The sequence below is a fragment of the Rhincodon typus genome, chromosome 7, assembly GCF_021869965.1.
Source record: "Rhincodon typus isolate 14 chromosome 7, sRhiTyp1.1, whole genome shotgun sequence".
Taxonomy (NCBI): Eukaryota; Metazoa; Chordata; class Chondrichthyes; order Orectolobiformes; family Rhincodontidae; genus Rhincodon; species Rhincodon typus.
The window spans coordinates 31,983,294-32,010,267 of NC_063338.1; the positions used below are offsets into that span (position 1 = coordinate 31,983,294).

Genomic DNA, 26,974 nt, shown 5'->3' on the forward strand with positions numbered 1-26,974 from the left:
AACACCAAAATCTTCCCCTAGTTTAATACCCTCATTTATGCTTACTTTACATACCTCTTGCCACTACCATATACCCGGTGCCAGTCTTGGCCTCAATGACCTGCATTTTTACAATAGACCTGGCTTCCATAACTGGCAAGCTACCAGAAGCAGCTTCCATACAATTAATTCAGTCACCCACTTCAAAGATGGGGCTATGGAACTCATGAGTAATGCAAATTATTTCAGTGTCTTGCCAGTTCCAGTCAGTGACTGAGTAACTGCAGTCACATTGTACAGCACAACAGACAGAAGCTTCCAGGTCTTGCAGCCTTAATAGATTTGCTGTGATGCTGTCCCGTTCTCAGCAATAACTGTGTCTCCATTCCTGTACATCCACCAAAAGAAAGAAAGTGGCCAGTGAAGGGTTGCTCCCTTCCTCACAACATTGTGGATTCTAGTTCCCACATGCACCCTTGACATATTTTTCCACAATAAAATGCCATTTTCAAGTGATGACCAGTTTGAACTGGATCCTAATTTCACAAAGAGACTTAACTGACAATGGCTAAGACCACTGTCAATTAAATTTTCCTCAATCTAAGAATTTCACACTGCAAAGACTGGCAATGCTACACTGCTCAGGCAACTGAATCTCGTATTAATTATTAGCCTTTCTCACAGCACTTGACTAACAAAGCTTTCTTCACAACCTAGAAGAAAATTATATAAATCAAGACACTATTCTGAAGCATGACCACACCTAGGTGCAACAAACACCGTCTGTAAAATACCTTTTATTTAAGTTAATTGGATTTCATCTTCAATTTTAATCACCCTGCAACAAAATCAAAATAGAGGTCTCATGGTGCATTGGTGGAAATCATCCAAAATTTGTTCTTTTTCACTGCAAATTTAAATTTTCCATGTAAAAAATAGATGGACACAATCTTCCCATAATTGTCAGACATGGGGAAAAATGCACCCCAATATTTTCAATGGGTCAAGTGGATCTTGGAAGGCTTTCAAAAACCCACCTTGCCCAGGACTTCAGGAAACTTGGGGGTAGCCTGCTGAGGAGCCTGGAATATTTTGACAGGTAGATGTTAAATATCTTGATAATTAGAAGTGTCATTAGATGCTGTATTAGAAGTTAGCGTGTTTCTACTGCAGTGATCGATCATATGTCTCTGTCCTGAAAAGTTAACCACAATGATTACCATCATATAAATATGGAGTACGTTTTCAGAAAGTTATTTATGCATTCAAAACTCTAATGTCAATCTGGAGTGATTTAACATTCACAGTATTTGAAATCTAAAACGAATTGATCTGCAATTTTGATTTAGATAAATTTTAAACTTCTGTACCACAGAGGGCTATGGAGGCTCAGTCTTCGAGTAAACAGCACTGAAATATTCAAACAGCCATGATTGTATCGAATGGCAGGGCAAGCTCAATGGGCTGAATGGCCTACAAGTATTCCTAAATACCAGCCACCTGCTCCTCAACCACTGAATGACAGGATACTGTCGTAGCTCAGGAAAAACTAGTAAATCGGTTTTTTCTAATTTTAACAAGCTCCATTGTTTGCAGTTGCAAAGTGTTCCTTTAATAGCATAAATTCAGAAGTTATTACCGTTGCTATTTTTCTCAGTGTCAAGTCGTGTGCATAGTTTGACAGTTTTAAAAGGACCCGTCTTAAATGTGGCTCCTGAATACACGCTTGTCTTTACAAGTGAATAAGTGCTTGAGAGGATGTAACTTTTTAAAAATTGGCTCAATAGTTTTTCAGTATGAACAAAATGACAAGTCTATTAGATTGCGAGTGCTATACTTTCATACCCATTTCAAACACTATTGCTTTAACATGGCTCCAGATGAAGGCACATAATAGTACTGGATAAGGGGCTTTCATGGTGGGGGGAGGCAGAAGAGGGCAAAGAGACCCCCTGTGGGGAACGGGAAGAGCTAAGCTTAGAGAACAGGACGTGCACATGGAATATGGATAAAGGTCAGGGGACAAAAGAACTCATTGGAGAGTTAGGCCGATGTTCAATAACATCAAGGCAAGTCTTCTAGGCAGCCTACCTCACCACTTGTAACAGTTCAGGGAATCTGAAGCCTACCCACTCATATTTCCAGAAGACAAAAATAATCGGGGCACGGGCAGAGGTGATAAGCTCTTATTTCTGAAGTCAGGAATTGGCCCTTCTTGTGTTTCCTGAATCCAGCACAAAGTCTAGCCTTATGCATCCTTTACTAGTCCACTTATTTCAAACTACCTTCAGTTGCAGAGCCCTTGGCCATCATGGCTCCACAGCAATATTTTCCATGCTCTTGCTACTTTCTTGCCTCTCCTCCTTGAAAAGCTTCAGTCATTTGTCAACTCCATCTCAACTTACTCAAGCAATGTCTATTTTCTTCTCTGATGTGCCGGAGGATATTTTACTATATTAAAAATATAAAATGAAAACAATTCCAATAACACTGCTTTTTAGCTAAAATTGGCAATTTGTTATTTTGATAGCAAATTATATACAATGCTTCACGTGGGATAATAACTTTATTAAATACAAAAAAAAGCAAAATGTTTCCAGAAATAAGCAAATAAAAGCTAAATGTTGATCATTGTCAATATAAAACAAATGCAATGAAATACAAAAATGCAAACAAAAAAGGTACTGAAAATGAAAAACAGTAAACACAAACACTATATACAAAATTTATAGTAAAGATTTGACATCCTACAACATGTTTTAGCTGCTGTGCAATTGTACTTTTTTTTGTCCCTCAGACCTGTAGATAATCCACTGTTTGAGAGATGTATTAAATAAATCTTTAAAACAGCCATTTTATATGGTCTAACCAGGTATTAGAAAGATAGTAATATCACTCCAACTGCTTTACAATACAATGACAGCAGGTCAATTGATGTAACAAATGTAGAGAAAATACTTGGGTTATTCTAGGATGAAAGAAGTGCATACCTCCAGGTAACAATGCAGATTAATGGAACAAACTTCAAATGCAGCATTGCACGTTTTTAAACTATTAACATTGATGCAAGAATTGAAACACTGGGTTCGTGACTGAAGGGACTCGCATAGGTTTTGAGACAATGAAAAAAACAATTAACCTTATAGCATAATTGATACATTAGCAGACTTATGGAAAAGACATAATTACATAAATATGGATTTATTTATTGCAAAATCTCAATTTTGAAGAAAACTGATTAATTGCACATTTAAATCAGGCCTATCTGATACCTTGAAAGAATATTTGCTGGGCAACGCAAGTGCATTCTGATTTTGGTAGGCTGAAAAATGTTCCAAGTTTTTCCTTTTTCTCCCCATGGGCTAAAACAATACTGATTTCCCATACCAACTAGTGAGCTTTGGTTTCCAAAACTGTTTAGCAATATTTACATAACAATTAATGTTTACATTTGGTCAAAATATGAAAGGAGGTCATTCATCTCTGGTATTCTAAAATTAGAATATATTGCCAAAATAGTTATTTTACATCAATCTCTTCAACTCTAGAAACAGAATATTACCAAGTCTGAAAACAAATATATTAAGTCTTCGTAGTCCAATTTCTTTTTAAGAAAGCAAATTATGTATTTAAAAAAGAATTCTACCCTAATCATAATGGAGCTTGATGCTCAAATATTCATGCGTTTTTTAATATTAGGTTTTCATTAATCCAAGAGAATTGGAAAAAAACCATTTCTGATTTTGAAATTAGAAGTAGCAATCAAGCTAACTTTGGCATAATCCAGAAAGTGTGTCAATATTGTCTATAACACAACCTTGTCATGCTACCTCAATCTCGATATAAGTGCAGGCCAAAACACACAGTAATGATTTTTTCCAAACAAAAGATTGGTGACTAACCCACCACCATTTCTTTAACTCTATAATGAACCAAAACCAAAGTTTATGTTATAAAACTTTATACTTAAGGCTAGATGAGTCTACCACATAATCCAAATCAGCAAAAGAGGAGCATAGGAGAAGTCGTTCAACTCATCAAGTCTGTTTTCATAATCTTAATGGATCATGGCTGATCTATACCTCAGTTCCACCTAATCAATCCAGATTATCCATGTGTAAAGCTTTAGGTGCAGTTCATTGCCATCATTCCAAATGAGCTGTCTATCTTCATTTAAAATATTGCATTTATAGAACAGCTCATAGCAATCTAATATTTAGATTGAATATTAGAATTACTGAAAGCAGTGGTTTCAGATAACAACTGCAACAGTCTAGACTAATCCTGTAATGCAAGTACAACAGTTGAATTATTAACTATTACAACTATCAATAATAAATAATTTTCTGGAAATCAAATGTCTGGTAAGATAGAAATAGATCTTCTTCAATCTGCTTCTTTTCTTGAACGTATACACACATAATGCATGGATTAGAGTTGTCCACATACGTCTAGCAATATATGACTAATGCAGACATCATAAAATACAACTAATCTACTTCACATTATGTGCCTGCCACACAAGTTGAAAACTCAAAAAGTGAGATGTGCTACACTGGTATAGACATGGCAATGTAATTATTTTGGTGGTCCTCAACTGGTTTAATATCTTACAAAATAGCATCCTACAAAAGGGACCTGAGCAGCAACCTTTGAAAACAGAGGGTGGCTCGTATGTGGAATAAATTGCCAGAGGAAGTGTTAGATGCAGGTATAGTTGCAACATTTAAAAGATATTTTGACAGGTACATGAACAAGAAAAGTTTAAAGCGATGTGGGCCAAACGCAGGGAAGTGGGACTAGTTTAAGCTTTGGAAACTTGGTCAGCATGAATGAGCTGGACCAAAGGGTCTGTTTCTGTATGACTATGAATGTGATAGAATAATCAGTTCAAAGCAATGCAACTTGCCTTCTCCGAAACTCCATTCAACTAACCCTACCTCCACGCGTGCAGTTACAGAATACTGCTCTGTCCAGGATTCAATTTTAATTCTTGTACTAGATTTCAGTATTTTCATTCACAAAACTGAAGCCAGGATAGCCACAAATTGGAAGAGGTACTCATTTTTCAGCTGCATGAAGGCAACAGCCGCTAGCAACATCCAGGTGAAGGATGGAAGGACAACTGAAGGAGTAAAAGACTCCACATTAAAAAATTCTAAAGCAAACAAAAAACGTTTTGGAAGGAAACACAATTGTATGCTCCACCAAGGTATCTTCGCATTTCCTTTCTACACATCAATAATGTTCAGACTGCAAGGGTCAACATCAGCATCTTGCACATACACAGCATCTTTAACATAAGAAAACATCCCAAAATGGTGGCAAAGAAGCAGGGTTTGCAGTGAAGTCCAAAGACAACGGCTTTGTTCATTCCAATGTTTCACTGATGACAGTTTTGGCTCATCCAAGGATGGATGCTAAGCAAGCAATCGGACAGTGAGTTCTGTTTTGATTTGTGGCTGGATGTGAACATCACTGCAAGGCCAGCACTTGTTGCCTTTCCCTAAAATAGTAGCAAACCACCTTCTTGAACCGCTGCAACCCATGGAGGGGGGATGTGTAACCTGCAATGCTGTTAGGAAGAGATTTCTAGATTTTTGAACTGGTGAGAGCACGTACAATAAAATTTCAAGTAAGTTTGTCTGGGAGGGGAACTTTAGGTGAGGGTGTTTCAACACCTCTGCAATGGTGAGGTCATGGTTCGGAAGGTGTTATTAAAGTCCTGGCGAGTTTCTGCAGTGTGTCTTGAAAATGATACACAATGTTAGCAACGTGTGCCAACAGTGAATTTTAAGGTGCTGGATTGGTGATAATCAGGCAGCTTGCTTTATCCTGGATCATGCAGAGTTTCTTGAGTGCTTCATGGAGGTAAGTGGAAAGTATTTTTTCACACTCAACTTGTGCCTTGTAGATGGTGGACAAGTTTGGGGAAATCAAGTGAGATATTTATGACAGAATTCTCAGAATCTGACTTGCTCTTGTAGACATTTTATGGTTGGTCTAGTTCATTCCTGGTCAGCTGTAGCTTACCGAAGTGGTGGGGCATTTTAATAATGGCAATATTGTTAAGTGTCAAGAGATAGTGAGATTCTCTTTTGTTGGAAGTAGTCACTGTCTAGTACTTACGTGACACTTGCATTGCTTGCCAGTTATCAGCCCAAGACTGAATGTTGTCAGGGTCTTTTCTGCAGTGTGCACTCTTCCAATATTTGGAGTCATTATGTTCTGTACTGTCATGAATACATACCCGTATTTCTAATACAATGGCAAAGGAAAGATCATTGATTAAGCAACTAAAAAAAGGATGCCTGCTGTGATTTTCTTGGACTGAGATGACTGACCTCAACAAGAGCAAAAATAACTATCTTTGTGCCAAGTATGACTCCAAATTGGCCATGAGTTTTCCTCCCCCACCAACTCCCAGTGATTTCAGTTTTGCCAGAGTTAGTTGAATCCCCCGAGTCAAATAGTTTTGATATCAAATGCAGTCATATTCACATTACCTCCTAAGTTTGGCTCTTTTGTCCATATTTGGAGCAAGGCAATAATGAAGTCTGGAGTAGAACAGGTGTAGTGGAACTCTAACTGAACTTTGAACAAATTATTGGTGAGTAAATGCCACTTGATAGCACCACTGATGACAACATATATCACTGTGCTGGTGACAAAGTTGACTGATGGCAATTTGCAATTTTTATTTGGACAATACACCCGTAAGTAATTTTTTATTTTGTCAGATACTTGGCAACACTGTAAATGACCAGAACAGTTTAATTGTGGGGGAAAGGCATTTGAGCACAGATCTTCAAATTACACCCAGGCGTTACTACTGCCCTTAGCCCTTCATTGTATCCATGCCTTCAGCAGTTTCTTGAATTGGCTGAGGACTGGTATCTGTATTGCTGAGGCCTCAATACAAGCTATTGGAAGGGTGAGGGGTGACAAACCTAGGTTGTTGCAAACACATGTGCAACTCAATTACATGGCCTTCCGATGACAATGATGTCATCAAACAGCAGCAGGTAAAATGGACTTGGCCTAAAATGGATTCTTGAAATAGTTCAGTGGTCACAGTGCACAGGAGAGGTGAGAAGCCATTAAGAGGCTTTTCTTGCCACAAATGGCCGGAGCAGTTCCACAATACAAACAAGCAAAGGTGAAGGAAAATGATATGTTGAACATTAGAGAAAGGCCCTTCACACAAAAGACTGCTTAGGAATGGTGCATTAATAATATTCATGGCTGCTGGAGCAACTGTCATATTATGCAAGCAAAATCAGATGTAAATACAAAAGTCAGCTCAAAATGTTAACATGAGTTTCAGAACTACAGTCCTTCCACATTTGCAAGATCACAAAATCAAATCCAACTGCTATTGTTCTGTACACCAAAACTTTACATTCTATAAACTACAGTAGTGGAAGAGTCCTCCTCATTTGATTCAGGTGATACTTTTTTCCATAGAGTCCCATTAAGTGCAAGCTCTTTCTGCAGGTTTTCATAATCCATTGATCCGAAGACAGGCTGGTATTTTAAGCAACATGAATAATTAGATTTCTGATTTATTCTGCTGATTGTCACAAACAGCTAATTATCCCCATCACCTCAAATACTACAGGACTATGATCCAAGTAAAATCAGTTTTCTGGCCAATAGCATTTGTAGGTTTCCAAAATCAAGGCTTGAAAATACATTTGAACTAATAAACCTTCCATTTTTATAAAAGTTTAATGCACTAACTGCAAAAACACTTTCACTCAACTGCCACAAAAAACTGCTAAGCAAACTTAGCATAACAAGCATGGTAACAACATTAATAAATAGAATAAGTAATAGTATAAACTGATCAAACAAGCAATTACTTCTGATCTATTCTGTTTATCCCAGTAAAAAACTGATTTGTCTATGTTAAAGGAGAATCTGAGTAACTATTTATTCTAGCAGCATTAGCAAGCAGTAGACATGGCAGAAAATGCAGTAAAACAAGTGGTAAACTGACAACATGTAGCTTATATTGTAGCTTTATGCCTTCTACATGCAGTGAAACATGTACCAGTACACGATACACAGTTTTAAATTAAAATCTTAAAAGAGAGGAGGTTGAATGGTTCAAAACCTTCAATTCTCCTAACTCAAATAGTAATTTGACCTTCACTTTCTAAAATAACATCTACTGTTCCTTCTGTTCAGTGTCTCCATCTCTTCTCACACAAAGTAGACCACTTGTGATATGAATCAACATTCTCAATCTTATCCCTTCCCCTCCTTTGATTTCAAGTTCTGTTGAAGGATTTACACAAAATATTCTTAGATCCTCAAACAATGCATATTACTTCCATTTATTTTAAGCTCTGTATTTAAATATCCCTCCTGCAGTTATTGCTTGTTTACCTGTTCTATCTTAATTTAACAGAGTACATGACTCCTTCGAAGCTTGATAAAATTAAAACATAATACTATTCAGAGTATTTTAGTGCAATAACCACAGACCTCTTTTCCAAAAATCTAGAAGCAAAAGTGCCCGACTAGCACGGTGGCTCAGCGGTTAGCACTACTGCCTCACAGCACCAGAGATGTGGATTTGATTCCAGCCTCAGGTGACTGTCTGTGTGGAGTTTGCACATTCTCCGTGTTTGTGTGTTTCTGGCAGTCCCCAGTTCACAAAGATGTGTGGGTGCATTGGCCATGCTACGTTGCCCATAGCATTCAGGGATGTGCAAGCTGGACGAATTATCCATGGGAAACACAGGACTATAAAGATAGCATGGGGGCAGGATGGGGTTGGGTGGAATGCTCTTTGGAGGGTCAGTGTGGACTCAATGGGCCAAATGGCCTGCTTCCACACTACAGGGATTCTATGATTCAATGAGTGGAAGTTGGCAGACTGAAAGGAAAGGGAACATTCTGTGGAAAGCAGTAACAACCAAAAAGGGGATCACAGAACTATATGAATGCAGATTAAAAAAAGCTCTTATGCACAGTCAGGTTGACTATAACTCATTACAGAATCAATGGAGCATGAGTCTTATTACAGTAAGTAATCAACAGATCATGCATTAATCTTTCTCTGCAAGCAGAAATACAGGAATTTTAAATTTAGCCAATATCAGGGGTAAAAACAGGAGTAAATCCTAAAAGCTATCAAGTGGAGCAGGGACCAGATAATTTATTTGGGTACAATGCATTTCAGGGCGTTAGGATCCATACAAAATAAATTAAAAGCAATTGACAAATTAAACAGTGTGGTGTGTCCCCAACTAAATACAAAAAGCTTTTATCAACAAGTCAAAACACTAAAAGGCCAATATTTAGCAACTGTGACTTGAACCACACCACAAATCCACAACAGCCAACAGATATGAACACATCTGTATATATTTAGAATTGTCCCAACAATTCTGATCAGATGCACAGAAAAATCTCAAATAAATAATTGGAATGGAGCTGGACAAGTTTTCGTAAAGCACACATAATAGTAAAATCTGAACTACACATTAATGAAGTTTTTCCCAGACTTTGTTCTGCCCAAGTGAGTGAGATCCAGATGAAAAGGGTCAGAGCTGCTGTGGCGGTGGTAGGTAGGGGAAACTGAGAGAAAGTGGCAAGGGACAGTGTTGATGGAAGATACTTGTCGTTTCCTTGGCTTTCTTGGAGCAGGAATCAGGCCACAAAGGTGAGTTAGGCCACACCTACCATTAAAAAATTTAAAGGAGGTACCTAGCTACTACACAGCATTCCACTGCAGCAATTGCTGCCTCAGAATCTCATTGTTGCAACCCACAGAATGTGAAGCCTTGCAACAGTGAATGGACAGCAGATCTGGCAGCATGTGTGTTCAGAGAAACAGAGTTAAAACTTCAGATCAATGACATTTTATCAGAAACTGATCCGTCACTTAAATGAAACATTAATTCTCTTCCACTCTGGACAGATGTTTCCAGACCTACTGAGTATTTTCAGCACTGTTTGGCTTTATTCCACATTTCCAGAATCTGCAGTATTTTGCTCGTACAGATTAGTGAATGCTAATCCACGACCAGAATAGGTACCAGTTAAGTGGGCTAAGTAGTCTCCACTTATGTGAAAGAGAGACAGATCAAAAGACATGATGCTGAGAATGGAACATTTGGGCATGCTTGGAAGTTGCTTGATGCTGACTAGCTCTGGCCAAAGATTATTAGTTTAAAAGAGCTATTCCTTTTCCTACTGGCAGACTAGGTAATTAGAAGTGTAAATTTGCATTATCCATTTACATAGAGTCAAGAATAGATAATTACAGAAATGTACTGAGTTGAGTGAGGCACTGTATACCAGAAAGCCTGCGTAGTGATTGTCAGCCAGGCAGTCTTCAGAATACAGGTTCCCCGATTCTGGCTGCTAACCTGGTCCAATCAGAGATCCCTGACTGACAAATATATACAGGAATGTATTAGAAAAATAAGCTGTAAACAAGAATGTCAGAGATTCTGCTCACTCAGAGCCGACTCTCAGGAAGCCAGACCAGAGTCAAGGATTATGCATGTGGACATAAAAGGTGACTTGGTGACGGGATACCAGCCTCTGTGGAGTTATTTCAGTGGCGACAAGAATAGGATTAATGATGTAACCATGCAAGAGCGCCTACTAGCCGAAACCTCACTGGACTTCAAACAGACACTACAACTGACTTGGTCATTAGAAATTACAGCAAGTGGAACATATGGGATACAGGGTATTCCGATGGAAGTGGGCACCCTCACCAGGCCTACTGAGCTCGAGAGACACCACTTAAGTGAAGGCAATTACATAGCATCACTCAGGACAGATCCTGAGCACAGGGACTCTAGGTCAGCATAAAGCAAAACTCCAAAACAAAGCCAAGCCTCAGCCAAACGGTTAACATTTTCTCCAGGATCTGGTCCGGCAAGCCATTATAGAGTTGCTACCCATATGCGGACTCGAGATAGGAAAAGTCCCACTGGGCCTGAATGGAGTAAGAGAACGCATATCCAGGAGAGCTCACACCCTGGAAAGCCCAACTACATCTGGTTTGGAACAGTTAAAATCAGAATCAACCAAAATAAACATCTAGTTAAATGGTTGCCGTCTTCTAATGGAGGTTGAAACAAAAACAGAAGTTTTTGTTCCTGATTTACAGCATCCGCAGTTCTTTAGGTTTTCAATGGAGGTTGATGCTGGTATGGCCACATCAGTGACTGAAGAACTAGTCTTTAACAAAATTCAGTCTGGACTCCAACTCTTAAGTTTGAGAACCTACAGGGGAACCTTTACAGATTAAGGGAACAACTTCGGTTCCAGTCTCTTATGAACAGCAGCTGGCTCAGTTACCACTAATTGTACTGAAAGGCTCAGGCCCAGGTTCAGGCCTGACGTGGTGAAATTGATTGAGAAAGATTCACCTTGATTGGCTCAATATTTTTCAATTAGAAAATGGGTGCCCAACTAAAGCCCTAATGAAATACCCAGAGGGTTTTCATGAAGGTCTACAGACTATCAAGGTGCCAAGGCCACTCTGCATGTTGACCAGGAAGCAATTCCACACTACTGCAAGGCCTGCCCAGTGGCATTCGCCTGGTGTAAAAGTAGAGGCAGAACTCAGGAGATTGGAACTACTAATTTCCTCCAATTTAGAGAACTTGGACATAGTCCTTCGATGTTTCTCCAAGGCAGGCATATGTCTTAGAAGGGAAAAGGGTGTGTTCCGGGCACCCCAACTGATTTACTTTGAGTTACAGAGTTGTCAAAACCGGGTTATACCCATTGCAAGATAAAGCGAGGTGCCTCAGCTCCCATGCCTAGACCAGAGCTTAAGTCTTTCCTGTGATTGATGATTTTTTTATGGAAAGGTCATTCGGAACCTGGCCTCCATCCTGGCACTCACATCTGCTATTGAGAAAGGGACAGCCTTGGAAATAGTCTTGTAGCTAAAACATAGCCTCTAGGGAAGTGAAGGAACAGCTATTGTCCAAGGTGTTGACGCACTGTGATCCCAAGTGAGATCTTGCACTGATATGCAAGGCCTCCCTGTACAGCTTCGGGGTAGTGTTGGCTCACATGTAGCCCTAAGTAGAGGAATACCCAATATCGTATGCTTCCCAGGCTTTGGCTGATGCAGACCGCAAATCTGCCCAGACAGAGAAGGAAGGTTTGGCGATTATCTTTGGAGTGACAAATTTCCACCAATACCTTTCCGGATGTAAATTTGTAATAGTAACAGACCATAAACCCCTGCAAGGTCTACGTAAAGAGGACATGGCAGTGCTGCCCATAGCTTCAGGCTGAATTCAGCAGTGGGCTCTCATTCTAAATGAGTACAATTACAAGTTGGAACACCATCTGGGAGGCTAAGTAGCAAATGTGGATGCCTTGAGCCACCTCCCACTGGCAGATACACCACCAGTGGTGCCGCCACTGAACAGTCTGTTTTGGTTTTAAACTTTCCAGACACCCTTCTGGTCACCACTGACAATATCTGACTGTGGATATAAAAAGATTTGGTCCTGGCAAAACTAAAACAGCTGATGGTGATGAGGAAACCAAAAGGGCCATCACAACCAGAACTGAAACCTTTCTGGACTGGGCGAGACCTGATCACCATGGAGTACAGCATTTTATTTTGGGAAGCAAGGGTGATTGTCCCGAGCAAAGGTCACTGTTGTATACTGGCTGAACTCCACCAAGGTCATCCAGGAGTGTCCAAAATGAAGATGTTGGTGAGAAGTTATGTCTGGTGGCCAGGACTGGATGCAGGCATAGCACTGATGGAGCAGTGCCCAGTGTCAACAAGGACAAAAGTGTTGCCAGCAGTTCACCCACATTCATGGGAATTGCTAGTAAACCCTGGACTCGGTTACATGTTGTCTATGCTAGACCTTCCATGGGCTTAATGTTCTCAGTCATTGTGGATGCCCACTCCAAGTGGTTGGACATGCATAGAGTTCATTTGTCAAACACGGGGAGAATGACAGAAAAGCTGCGAGCATCTTTTCCAATACATGGGCTCTTAGAAGTGTTGGTTATAGACAATGGGCCATCATTTAACAGCAGGAAATTAGAGCATTTCCTAAAGTTGAACAGTATTTGGCACACCAGGATAGCCAAATACCATCCATTGTCCAATGTTCTGGCAGAAAAAGCAGTCCAAACTTTGAAGGCAGACTTACAGAAACAGGTTACATCTTTACTCTATACCAACTGTTCCAGTTCTTATTTGATTAGTGGACTACCCTTCAACTACAGGGATAGCTCCAGCAGATTTGCTAATGGGAAGAAGACTGTGCACCAGGTTAAATCTGATCTTCCTGAACTGGTGAAGTGTGCACTTGAGGTGTATACTGAACAAGCATGTGGTCCACATGAAAACTGCAAATTCTCAAATGGAGCAGGAGCATGACATACCCAGCCCCTCAGAAGAGCTGGAAAGGCTGTTGGAACTCCTGGATTCTCCCCCTCCATCTCACAAAGAAACCTCAGAATCTGAGATGGACATGGTGGATGTCGCTCCCTCAAAGCCTTTACTGCCTGACTAAGAGGATGAATTGCTTCTGAGTCAATCTGGACACAAGAGACGGCTCAGTACATGCCACCTGTATCAGAGGCAGAGTCAGAGGAACCACACCCTGAGCGAAAATTCCTCAAGAGGTTACAGGAAAGAGAATAGGCCTACATGCCTGGACTTAGACGGTGAGGGATGTAGGAATTGTAACAAAATCAGCCAGGTGGATCTCATAGAATGAGTTCCCTAATTGGACCAGGTTAACAGCACCAATCAGGGAGCCCTTGCTGACAGCGATACACAGGCATATCAGAGGTTCTGCTTACAGGAAGCCAGACCAGTGTCAAGTACTATGCACGTTGAAATAATCGGTGACTTGGTGACAGGCTACTGGCCTTTGTGGAGTTATTTCAACATGCACCATGAATATATAAATAAAAATTTCTTGTCACTTTGCTCATTCTTTTACCAGTTACTTTATGTTCCTCTGGCTGTCAGTCTCTTAGCTGTTTATCCAAACATACTATTGAAATCATTCCTTATTTTTGACATCTTTATTATATCTCCCCTTACCAGCTCCTTTGAGGATAATCCAAATCTTTTTGGGATCCACGTATTTGAAGTTCATTATCTCCATTAATGATTCTATTAATTCCCCTCCTAAACATTTCCAAGGTCTTTTAATCCTTCAAGTGTGGTGCCCAGAATTAAACAATACTCCCAAACTGGAGTCAAACAAGCAATTTATACAAGTGCTGTTTTACTTCCTTGCTTTCGTACTTTACATTTCTAACTATAAAATCAAGGATCCAGTCTGCTCTTCATGACCTGATCATTTTGTCTTGTCAACTTCAACAATCAGTTTGCTTACGCACCTAGCTCTCTTATGTTTCTGCATCCTCATTACAATTGTTTCATTTATAATGTATAAAAATAACTGGTATATGGGTTATTGCAAAGCTAAATTTTGAAGAATAGATGGGAATAGAATAGAATAGAACCAATTGCTAAAAGAAACGAAACATCTAAAAGCAAAATAATTTCTGTAAAAATTTGTTTTGTACTTATTCTGAATATATTTTGTACATGAAATGCTATTCTACATAGATTCTTCCCAGTGATATGGGGATCGGGTAATCTAAAACTGAATAAATGTAACAATGGTTCTGAGCAAATTCCATGTCCTGAGGAGGCAACTACAAATTATAATTTGATTCCTACTCCTGAAAGATTATTCACAGATGAAGCTCAGCATTTGACAGATTATTTTTACTAAACCTGCTCTGCTCCTGTTTTCAGAGGAAAACCCAAAGCAATTGCTGTTTCATTACAAGTTAATTGCAACAGATTTGACTCTTTGTTAGATGCATCTAACAAACCACCAACCCTCATTAACTGTATGTTTTGGTAGCATAAGATTAATTTTTTTTCAAAAATGGCTACAAGTTTATTTTCAATCTTGTTTTAGAAGTTAAACTTACCCGTACTTCACCACCTTCCCTACGAGGATCATGCTTCTTTGCGAAGTGTCTCAGGTTGTCATAATTATGGAAGTTAAACAGAGAAACGAGATCCTAAAATTATATGAAAAAAAGAAAAGAAAAGAAGAGAATCATCAGTTAATAAGACCGACAAACACTATAAACACTTTAACTAACTAACTGAGCTTGGAGTCTTGATGTAATTTCTGCTTTGTAGCATTTTCAAATATAAACTCTCACAGGGTACAGAGAGGTTTTAGTATTTTAGAACACAAAAACAGTTATAGTCTTAAATAATTTGCATTTAAATCCAGCAATACAAAAATATATTTGTATTTAATATCCATGTTTAATTAAATTTCAATTAAAACATAAAACAGCCCATGAACACACCCTTTAGTTCACCATATCTGTGCTGACCATGATGCCATTCTAAACAAATCCCAGCTGCTTGCACATAATCCAAATCCCTCTATTCCGTGCCTGTTCAGATTTTTGGCACTAATGCTTTGAGTCCTGGAGACCACTGTAATCACAATAGTACCTACCCTGAGACACAGACCCAGGTGCCAAACCTCAGATTATTTATAGAAAATGGGCATATACATAGTCATTCCTCCATATCCACAAGACTTCCATTCCCTAGAAGGTTTGCGAATGGAATTCCTAAATTTGGAGCTTATTTAAAAATAGGTTAAAAATCACAGATTCGCATTTTTACCTGATGTTAATTTTTGTTGTTACTTTTTTTGGTGTGGATCGGCAAATTCATGATTTCACAAATACTGAGGATTTAGTGTATGAACACAAAAAATAGGAGGCCTAATGATAACGTCACTGGACTGTCAATCCAAAGGCCGAGGCTACTACTCTGGATACACGTGCAACTGTTGGAATTTCCACTGAATTAACTAAAATCTGGAACTAAAAGCTAGTCTCAGCAATGGTGACAATGAGACCATTGTTGATTGTCATAAAAACTGATTCAATAACATCCTTCAAGACAGGAAATTCATCATTCTTGCATGATATGGCCTACATGCGACAGCAATGTCGCTTACGTCCAAATACCCTCTGAAATGGCATTGTATGCCACTCAGTTGCATCAAACTGCTGTAAAATTTAAAAAGAGTTAATTGATAGTTGGACTATCTGGCATCAACCTAGGTATGAGAAATGACAGCAGCAGACCCAGACCCGTCAAACCTGCAGAGTCTTCCTTACTAACATCTGTGGGCTTACGTCCATCCGGGAAAGCTGTCCCACAGTCTGGTCAGTCAACATCTTAATCATATTCATTAAATCCTATATTACAGGAAATGACACCATTATCATCAACCATTGTATGTTGTCCCAACCACAGCCCAGTCCCAGCAGAAAGGGAGGCACAATAGTATATTGGGATTTGCCTGGACTTGCAGGTGGTAGTGTTCCATCTATTTGCTGCCCAAGTCCATTCAGATGACAATGGCTGCAGGCCTGGAAGGTGTTTTTTAAGCAGCCTTGGTAAATTTCTGCAGTGCATTTTGTAGATGGTACACACTGCTGAATTCAGTGTCAGTGGTGGAAGGCGAATGTTAGTGGATGTGAAGAAGGTCATGCAAGGAGCAGCCACAAGCATATCTAAATGTGTGATGTCACGAACATGGTGAAACTTCAACACAAGACTACTTAGAAACAAAAACAGCATGAAACAGAGTTAAACATTTCCACGACCAATGGATCACATCTAATCTTTGCAGTCCTGCCATATCCAACCATGAATGGAAGCAGACAATTACACTGACAGAAGAAGGCTCTTTCAAACATTCCCCCAATCCTCAATGATGTGGGAGCCATGCACATCAGTCCAAAGACATGGCTGAAGTATTGCAATCACTTTCAGACAGGAGTGCTGAGTGGATGATCTGTTTATGCCTCCTCTGAGCTCCCCAGCAGCAAAGATGCCAGTCTTCAGTCAATTCAAATCGCTCAATATGATATCCACAAGTGGCTGAAGGTACTGGATACTGTAAAGGCCGGGGGCCCTGACAACACTCTGGCCATTGTACTGAAGACTTGTGCTACAGCACTAGCACCTATCTAGCAAAGTGGAAAGCTGTTCAAGTTATGTCCCTTTAACAAAAAAAAAGCAAGCCAACTGCAACAAGGCCAATTACCACCTCATTAGTCTGCACTCTCAGATAATTGCTAGAAGGGATTGTTGACAGTGTTATCCAGCAGTAATTTCAAACGAATAACTAGATCGCTGAGGCTCAGTTTGAGTTCCTCCGAGGTCACTTAGCTTCTGACCTAATTATAGCCTTAGACCAAATGCAGGAGAAAAAGAACTAAACTCCAGATGTGAGGTAAAAGTGTCTGCCCTTGACATCAAGGTAGCATTTGATTGAGAATGGCATCAGGAGCCCGAGCAAAACTGAAAATCAACAGGATTCGGAAAAACGTTTGGCTGTCCATCCATCACCTTCCACATTCACTCCCTCCACCAATGCATAATGGCAGCTGCGTGTACCATCTACAAAATGCATTGCAGCAACCAACCAAAACTCCTTCACCAACATCTTCCAAATCTGCAACCACTACTACCTGAAGGCCAAGGGCAATAAATGTATGGGAGTACCACAAGCTACAAGCTCCCCTCCAAAACAGACCTATTCTACTTCTAAACCATACCACTGCTTTTTCACTATCACAGTCAAAATCTTGGAACCTCCTTCCATGTAGTACTGTGACTTTACCTAGCCCAAGCACTGCAGCGGTTCATAAGGAACTTCATCACCAGCTTCAAGGACAATTAGGGTTGAGAAATACATGCAGGCTTAGCCCAGGTGATGTGGGGAAGAAGAAAAGGACTGGATTATTTGGCCCCTTGAACTTGCTCTGCCATTAAGATCCTGGCAGGTGTGATGTGGCCTCAACTCCACTTTTGTGCCTAACAATACCCCACTCACCAAAAATAAAATCTCTATCCCCTCATCTTTAAACTTTGCCACAGTCTAGAATCAGGAAAACGTAGTTCTTCCCTACTAAAGACCAATGGCATAGTCAATTGTATCAAAGGCTGCAGACAGACTGAGATAGGATAGGTTACACTTATCACAGTCACAAAAGATGTTTGCAAAAAAAAAAAAAGAGATAAAAAACCATGGATACTTTTGCATGTCTCATCAAAATAAATATTGTTGCACTTACCTGGCAGAACTGAATTCCCTTTACACTGTTGCCAAGTTTATCCAAAGGTGGAGACCAACACATAATGCCCATCACATTGGGCACGACCAACAAAATACCACCAGAAACTCCAGATTTTGCTGGAAGACCCACCTACAAAAAAAAGTGCACAAATTAATGTACTTATGTACAAAGACACTATTGGCACCAAACAATACTTTTGATAATTAACATTTTATTTGATGTACTGAAAAACAGAGCCCCTAAAAGTTCACATGCCAAATGCAATATGTCGTACTGAGCAAACAGTACAAACCTAGGGAGGTTTAAAAATTAATTCAGTCTGTGTGCCAAAGGACGTGATTGGTATTGGTGATTTAATGCAAGACAGTAGTAGCTAGCATTCCTGTCCAGTTACTGAAGGGCACCTGCCTTTTAAGAATACAGTCCCACTTCAGCAATGAAACTCCCAAATACCTTTCCAGCCCTCGCTATCTAAACACAAAACTTCTTGAATGAACAACTCAAAAGATAACTACTAACGCAGGGACTGGTAATGTTTGTCATCACATTATTCAGAAATCAAAATATGCTTACACAACTCAAAAAAAAAGTGCCAATATTCCCGTTTTCAGCTTGGAGAACTGCTCTAATTCATTTGTAGACTCCACAAGTGTAAGAAAAGAAACAAACAAATTGGCATCCACTGCTTTGCTTCTTTGGAGAGGTAATAATGATTTAGGACAGACCAGAGAAGCAAAGAGAATCAAAAGAAGTTCATTGTCTATTCTGAAAATCTTTCCACTGGCATTTTTGAATTCCCTCACATGTTGCACAAAGGTTTGTCCCATTTGAAACAGAAGGTTGTTTCTATGAGATCAACAAAACCATCTAACAGGGGCAACTTCTTTTTTTAAAAAACACAGAGGGTGGCAGTCATATGGAATATGCTACCAGTGGAATAGAACATAGAACACAGAACTGTACAGCCCCTTCGGCCCACGATGTTGTGCCGAACTTTTACCCTAAACCGAAGGTCTATCTAACCTCCACCCCTACCTTATACTATCATCCATATGCCTATCTAATGGCCACTTAAAATGCCCCTAATGAGGCCGACTCCACTACCCTCTCCGGCAATGCATTCCACGCCCCTACCACTCTGAGTAAAGAACCTACCTCTGACATCTCCCCGATATCTACCTCCTTTCACTTTAAAACTATGTCCCCTCGTAAAAGCTACCTCCACCCTAGGAAAAAGTCTCTGGCTGTCCACTCCATCTATACTTCTGATCATTTTGTACACCTCTATCAAGTCACCTCTCATCCTTCGTCGTTCTAAACAGAAAAGCCCTAGCTCTCTCAACCTTTCCTCGTAAGACCTTCCCTCCATTCCAGGCAACATCCTGGTAAATCTCCTCTGCACCTTTTCTAATGCTTCCACATCCTTCCTGTAATGAGGTGACCAGAACGCGACAATACTCCAGATGTGGCCGAACCAGGCTTTTGTATAGCTGGAGCATAACTTCACGGCTTTTGAACTCAGTCCCTCTACTAATGAAAGCTGACACACCATACGCCTTCTTAACAACTCTATCCAACTGGGTGGCAGCTCTCAGGGAACTGTGAACATGAACTCCAAGATCCCTCTGCTCCTCCACACTGCCAAGAATCTTTCCGTTAACCCTGTATTCTGCTTTCAAGTTTGTCCTTCCAAAATGAATCACCTCACACTTTTCAGGGTTAAACTCCATCTGCCACTTCTCAGCCCAGCTCTGCATTCTATCAACGTCCCTTTGTAACCTAGAACAGCCCTCCGCACTGTCCACAACGTGACCCACCTTCGTATCGTCCGCGAACTTGCTAATCCACCCTTCCACTCCTTCATCCAAATAGTTGAGGAATGGAGGAGGCTAGCACATTAACATTTAGAATGCATTGGACGGATAGGAACAGTTTAGAAGGATATGGGCCAAGTACAGGGAAATGGGGTTAGCGTAGATGGACATTTTGGTCAGTATGGACCAGTCTCAGCCGAAGGACTTGTCTCCATGCTGTAGGATTCAATGACTCTAACTGGTCCCAAAATTTGACGTTAAGGGATCATAGTTTGATGCTTTTTACTTGCCAAGTTACATACACAGATCTTCATAATCACAGTATTGTAACTTTATGACAAATTGCCTATTTTTCAGCCCTAATTATCTGGTATCACTTGCGTGTATAACACAAGGAAAATTCAAGCATAAGAATATTCTTATCGATAGACATGGAATAATAGTTAGACAATAATTTTGAGGTTTCTAAACAAAACAATTCTTAAAAAGGTTTGAAAATTATTTTCCCCATTAGTTGAATCATTTTGGTCATTAACACCTTCGACTAGCAACAGCAAGGTGAGGTTGTTGACTTGCTCGCCAAGCTGGCTCATTATAGTTCAGACGTTTCATCACCATACTAGGTAACATCATCAGTGCAGTCTCTGATGAAGCGATTGTTGTTCTACTCCGCTTAGTATTTATATGATCCGCTCAGTTGAGACGCTTTGTCTCATTTCTGTTTTTTTTTCGCATGCGTTTGTATACGGGGTCTAATTCCACATGTTTATTGATTGCATTATGGGTGGAGAACCAGGCCTCTAGGAATTTCCATGCGTGACTATGGTTGGCTTCAGCTAGGATGGTCACGTCGACCCAGTGAAATTGAAGGCCTTCGTTGTCCGAGTGTACTGAAATGAGGGAAAGTTCATGGTGTCGTTTTGCTGCTAGCTGGTGTTCATGTATCCCAATGGCTAGTTTCCTTCCTGTCTGGCCGAAGTAATGTTTTTGGCAGTTCTTGCACGGTATTTTGTACACTGTGTTGGTGATGCATGTTGTGGGTATAGGGTCTTTGGTCCTTGTGAGTGTTACCAACGACCCAACACTGCAACTAGGAAATACGATGACCCAAGCACAGAAGAAACTAAAGAATGCAGCACAAATAACCAAGACAGACTACATAAAAATGAAACCAGAAGGCTCAAACACACCCCACTTCTACAGATTCCCTAAAGTACACAAACCAGACATCCCCCTCATAACCAGTGTCTCCCTACCAGGCAAACCTACATACAAGCCAGCCAAGGGCCTACAACAAAGACTGAAACACCTAGTCAATGGATCACCCCACTCCATCCAGTCTACCCAAGAATTCCTTAATCAAAATCAGCAATGGCGAGATTATGGCATCCTCTGACATTATAGCACTATTCACATCCCAGTAGACAAAGAAACACTGGCCACATCACTAGAGGAAACAGGAACACTGACCGACAGCTCCATCAGCAAGAACGATATATTTGAACGACTGGACCTATGCCTCACCACACACTCAATCTTTAATGGTCAAGTATGCAAACAGATTAATGTCACACCATGGGGTCACCCATCTCAGGACTTATTGCAGAGGCAGTCATGCAAAGATTCGAACCACAACCCTCCCCTGCATAAAGCCAAAACTGTGGATATGATACATGAATGACACATTTGTTATCATCAAATGCACTATGTTAGAAGAGACATGCCACCTCATTGACAACGTATTCACCGGGATCAAATTTCACAAGAGAAAAACAACAACCAACTTCCGTTCCTAGATGTCAGGGTAGAACAAATGATGAATGGGGAATTCCAAACCAAGGTATACAGGAAGGCAACACACACACTGACCAAATCCTCAATTTCCACAGCAATCACCCCAACATCCACAAACAAAGCCGTGTAAGGACACTTTTCAAATGGGCCGCAACCCACTGCAACACACCTGACCTTCACAAGGAGGAGAAGAGCACCTATACAAGGTCTTCACTATCAATGGATATCCCACCAACTTCATCCACAGATGCCTACTAGATAGACAACACAGAGGACACAATACGACCTAATACTTTGGCCACATTACCATATGTCAAGAATATATTGGAACTGACAGAGACTCCTACGACCACCAGGAATCTGGTTAGCACACAAACCCACAGCCATACTATGATAAACACTCAAGGACCAAAAGACCCCATACCTACGACATGTAGGACCAACGTAGTTTACAAAATGCTGTGCAAGGACTGCCAAAAACATTACAATCGGTCAGGCCGGAAGGAAACTAGCCATCAGGATACACGAATACCAGTTAGCAGCAAAACAACACACCCAACTTTCCCTCATTTCAGTACACTTGGACAACGTGACCATCCTAGCTGAAGCCAACCATAGACACTGGTTCTCCACCCATAATGCAATCAATAAACATGTGGGATTAGACCCCATATACAAACCCATGCAAAAAAGAACCGGAAATGACACAAAACACTTCAACAGACCGGATCGTATAAATACTAAGCGGAGTAGAACAACAATCATTTCATCAGAGGCCACACTAATGATGTTACCTAGCATGGTGATGAAACGTCTGAACTATAATGAGCCAGCTTGGCGAGCAAGTCAACAACCTCATCCACAAACCAAGCTACAAATCTTTGCAATAGCCTTAAGCTGCTAGGTGAAATACAGCATTCACTTACTCCAGTTTATAAAAGGAAGTCGTCATTTAAAAACTGTACCAAATAATTCTTATAAAAATTTTGGAAAAAGCATTGGTCGAGAGTTCAGATTCTATAATTGTAAACACAATGGATTTATGACAACATTCAATTGGTTATATTTTGACGTTTAAAAATGTTTAACTTATGGTGGAAAATTGTACAACATCTTAAATAATTGATAGGAAAAACAGACAAATTATTTGGTTTATTCATTCAACTTCTGCCATTGGGAGACTACTAGAATCTATAATCAGGGCAGAGTTACTGAACATGTGGATAAATATGAACTGATGAGAACAGAGGGAGCCAGCATTGGTTTACAATTGCTAAAATTATGTCTAACTAATTTTCTTTAAATCTATAATTTTTTTTCCAGGTCACTAACAAAATACATGTCTACTAACATTAAATGAAGGAATATGGTAGATATTTCAAAATTTGTTAATAACATTAAACAGGGTTGCACACAATTTAATGCAGAAGGGAAGCAAAGTTTTAAAGGGGCACTGATAGGTTAAGTCAATGGGCAAAACAGTGACACATGGAGTTCGGTATGAGGATAAATGAAGCCATTCATTTTTAACCAAAGATAACAGAGTATTTCCTAAATAATCAGAAGCAACAACTGTGTAGGAGCAGGGAGATTTAGGAACTAATGTGTAGAAATGCAGAAACTTAGTGATCAGGTACAAAAATTAATTCTGTGGAATGTTAGCCTTTATGATCACAGAGGTGGAAGTTATTTTATAAAAAACATAAATCTTTGTTTGCTACACTCCAGATGAAGTTTAACACTGAGTTATGGGTAACACATCTCAGAAGGCTATATTAGCCTTGGAGGAATGCAACATGAATTCACCAGAATGAAAACAGGGCCATAGAGCTACATTTGAGGACCAAATTGCATTGACTGGGTCTGAACTCCTTCCATCAAACATCAAAAGTGATCTACATGACATGTTTGTGATGATTAAGCAATTAACTAATTAATTAGCCTTTTTTTCCTGTTCCTAGCACTTCTGCAAACTGCAATGACATCCATGATAAATTAAATAAGCCCCTGGTTTCAACAAAGTGGTGCCATTGCACATGGGAATATGTTACACAACATTGGATTTGGCAAGTTTCTTTTAGCTCAATAAATGTGTAATATTTATTTTCCTACCTGATTTCCTTTGATCAAAAAGGAATACAGAACAAAAAGGGGACAATATTGTTCAGGGGCAATGTCAGGGCGTATTTCTTCGCACATAGAATCACAAGTGTGGAAACAGGCCATTTGGCCCAACAAGTCCACACCGACCCTCTAAAGAATACTCCACCCAGACTCAGCCCCCCTGTAACCCTGCACTTCCCCTGGCTAATCCAGCTAACTTACACATACCCAGACACTATGGGCAATTTAGCCTGGCCAAACCATCTAACCTGCACATCTTTGGGCTGTGGGAGGAAACCCATGCAGGCACGGGGAGGATGTGCAAACTCCAGACAGACAGTTGCCTGGGCTGGAATTGACCCCAGGTCCCTGGTGCTGTGCCACCGTGCCAGCATAGGGTAACGGAAGTTTGAAACTTTCCTTCAAAAAGCTGTTAAGTTTAAATCATTAAGTCTCAAAACTAAGATCGATAGATTTTTGCTAGGCCAGAAGATTAAAGGGATATGGAAGTATGGTGTGTAAATTGAGCCGAGTTACAGACTAACCCATAATTAGCAGGGCTGAGGACTCATGCTGTTCCTAAAGTTATTATTAATTTTACTTGGATTTTTCTCTTCTTCACGTTTAACAGAAAAATGCATTATTTTATATTTGCATGTAGTGTTAGCCAAATTGCATCATGGGAGTCCATTAGCCTGGATTGGTCCTCCTCAAATAGTCTGGGATTTTCTCTGCCAAAATTACAATGTGATAAATGTTCCAAGTGGAGTGAATCTGTTCCACTTCTAGATAACAATATTTATACTTACATGAAAGGCAAACTGTCCCGAGAAGTCATACATGCCACAGGAGTGCATCAAACTTAACGTGTTCCTAACGGCTTCAGGGCTTAGAACTCTCTCGCCTGTGATTGGACAGATTCCACCATTGGCAAGTGTTGCTGCCATTACACTAGCTGATTCACATGTTACTTCAATGGAACACAACTTTAATGGAAAGAAAAAAAGGCAATAAATTTAAATGCATCTGTGGTACGAAAGCAAGAAATGTAATATGAAGATTAGTGTAAGATTAGTGTAAACAGTTTTAGTATAAAATGTTCTTTACACAGATTTTGATTAAGATTTCTTACACTGTCTTTCTTTTTTACATGATTTTCTCCTTCCCATTGTAGTTTTATTTATAAAAATGGGTAGCTTCCAAGTTCACTCGCACCCAGCACCTATTCTGATAATAAAGCTATTATGAATGCCCCACATAATCTAGATACCATCACTTGGCTTCAAAAGCAAGATACAGCACAAGCTGGAAACCCAATACAAACAGAAAACACTGGGAATGCTCAGCAGGTCATGCTGCATCTTTGGAGAGAAAAGCAGAGTTAGACCATAAGACAGAGGTAGAAGTCGGCCATTCAACGAGAACGTGGCTGATCTAATGATCCTCGAGACTACTTTTCTACTTTGCACTACAACCCTTGATTTTCTTATAGATTAAAAATCTGCCTACCTAAGCCTTGAACACACTTAATGACCCAGCCTCAAAACCCTCTGTGATAAAGAATTCCACAACTTCACAACATTCAGAAGAAAGTCTTCCTCACCGCAGTCTTAAATATACAACCCCTTATTTTGAGTACGCCCCATAGTCCTAGACTTTCCTACAAAGGAGAGACAACCTTAAAATATAAGAGATTTTTAGGAGACTTGGCAGGGTAAATGCAGAAAGATTGTCTCCCCTGATGGGAGAGTCTAGGACTTTCCATTTAATATATTCAGCTCGCCTATTCATCCTTCCAAAATCCATAACTTCAGATTTTTTCACATCGTAGGGTGACCTGTACCTGGCTACGTAAGGTGACTTGTACCTGAACGCACTAAGTGGTCCACACCTACTTACAAGATGGCGGACAGAATTTAAGCAAAACTAAGCAGCCTGCTCACACAGTGAAATACAATGGTACCTTTGAACAGAACTGATAGGATGTCAGTAAAGGAACGCTGTATGTTCCTATCCAAGACAGTTTGATAAAGGGATGCCTTAGAACAGGTAAATGACCAAATTCCAAACTTATTAATGAAAGGTTGGTTGTCCCAGTAAACAAATAACATCAGGTAATAGATTAGGTCCTTAAGCAACTGCAAGGATAACAGCTAAAGTTATTTTGTAGGAAATAGGTACCTCTTTGAAGCTACAAGCAATATTAATGATGTCTAGCTAAAAATACTCTAAATAGAAATTGGTTTCAAAACATAACCAGGATATAATACAAGCCTTAAAATTCATTTAAGCTTAGGTGTTAAGATTAATTAGCCTTAGGAGACATCTTCTCTTATATCCTGAACAAGATAGATTGATCACAACCCATAAATTACAAAATGCTAACAGTAGTAGTTGTATAATATTACGCTTTTAAATAATTTTATAACAGAAGTTAACCTTATAGCAGTTAGTTAATACTAACTAACTTTTTGTTTTTACATAATGTAATAGGGACAGCGGGAAAATAAGTGGAGTAACTGCATGTGACAGAAGACAGCACCAGAATACAATCTATAATTGTAACAGAATTTGTAATATAATTGTAATAGAATTTGAGCTATCCTTACAGGTAAACAAGCCTGAGAAAGACCAGAAGCAGTATAGCCATTAAACTTTTCGAATGTGAATGAATAGGATGCATTGGAAGATCCAAAGGCCTAGAAATGACAATATCTAGCTAATACCATAAGATCATGGGAACTTGGGGCTGTCCATGGAAGTGTCCATCACTAATTAGGTGTCCCACAGAATTGGGTGTTTGGATTATGGGGAAGGATCGCAAATATGTTGCATTTGATTACTATAAACACAAAATGTATGAAAATGCTGTATTTCTTTGTAAAGCAGAGGGTATGTCATTGATCTATCTTGCGAAGTCAGATTTGGGGGAAGATCCTTTGGCCCTCCCTGCATAAACCGGTTTCTGCTTGAACAAACATCTTCCACTTGCCTGAATCCTGCCTGTCTCCTGCATCTTTGTCCCGGATCAAGAAAAACACTCCTACGCACATCATATTCTATATGCCAAGCTTTTGCTCAATCACAATCTTTATTTATCTTTCTACAGA

At 39.8% G+C, this 26,974-nt stretch overlaps 1 protein-coding gene across 1 annotated transcript in view; it reads right to left on the minus strand.

The window, feature by feature from the left end:
• The window catches only part of glsb (glutaminase b), a 57,117-nt gene that overhangs the window by 23,275 nt on the left and 6,868 nt on the right, over window positions 1-26,974 (minus strand). The window contains exons 5-7 of the mRNA XM_048599199.1: window positions 24,674-24,850; window positions 18,151-18,282; window positions 14,959-15,051 (exon numbers count right to left, since the gene is read on the minus strand). Coding sequence (XP_048455156.1) covers window positions 14,959-15,051; window positions 18,151-18,282; window positions 24,674-24,850 — 402 coding nt within the window. The remainder of the gene's footprint in view (window positions 1-14,958; window positions 15,052-18,150; window positions 18,283-24,673; window positions 24,851-26,974) is intronic.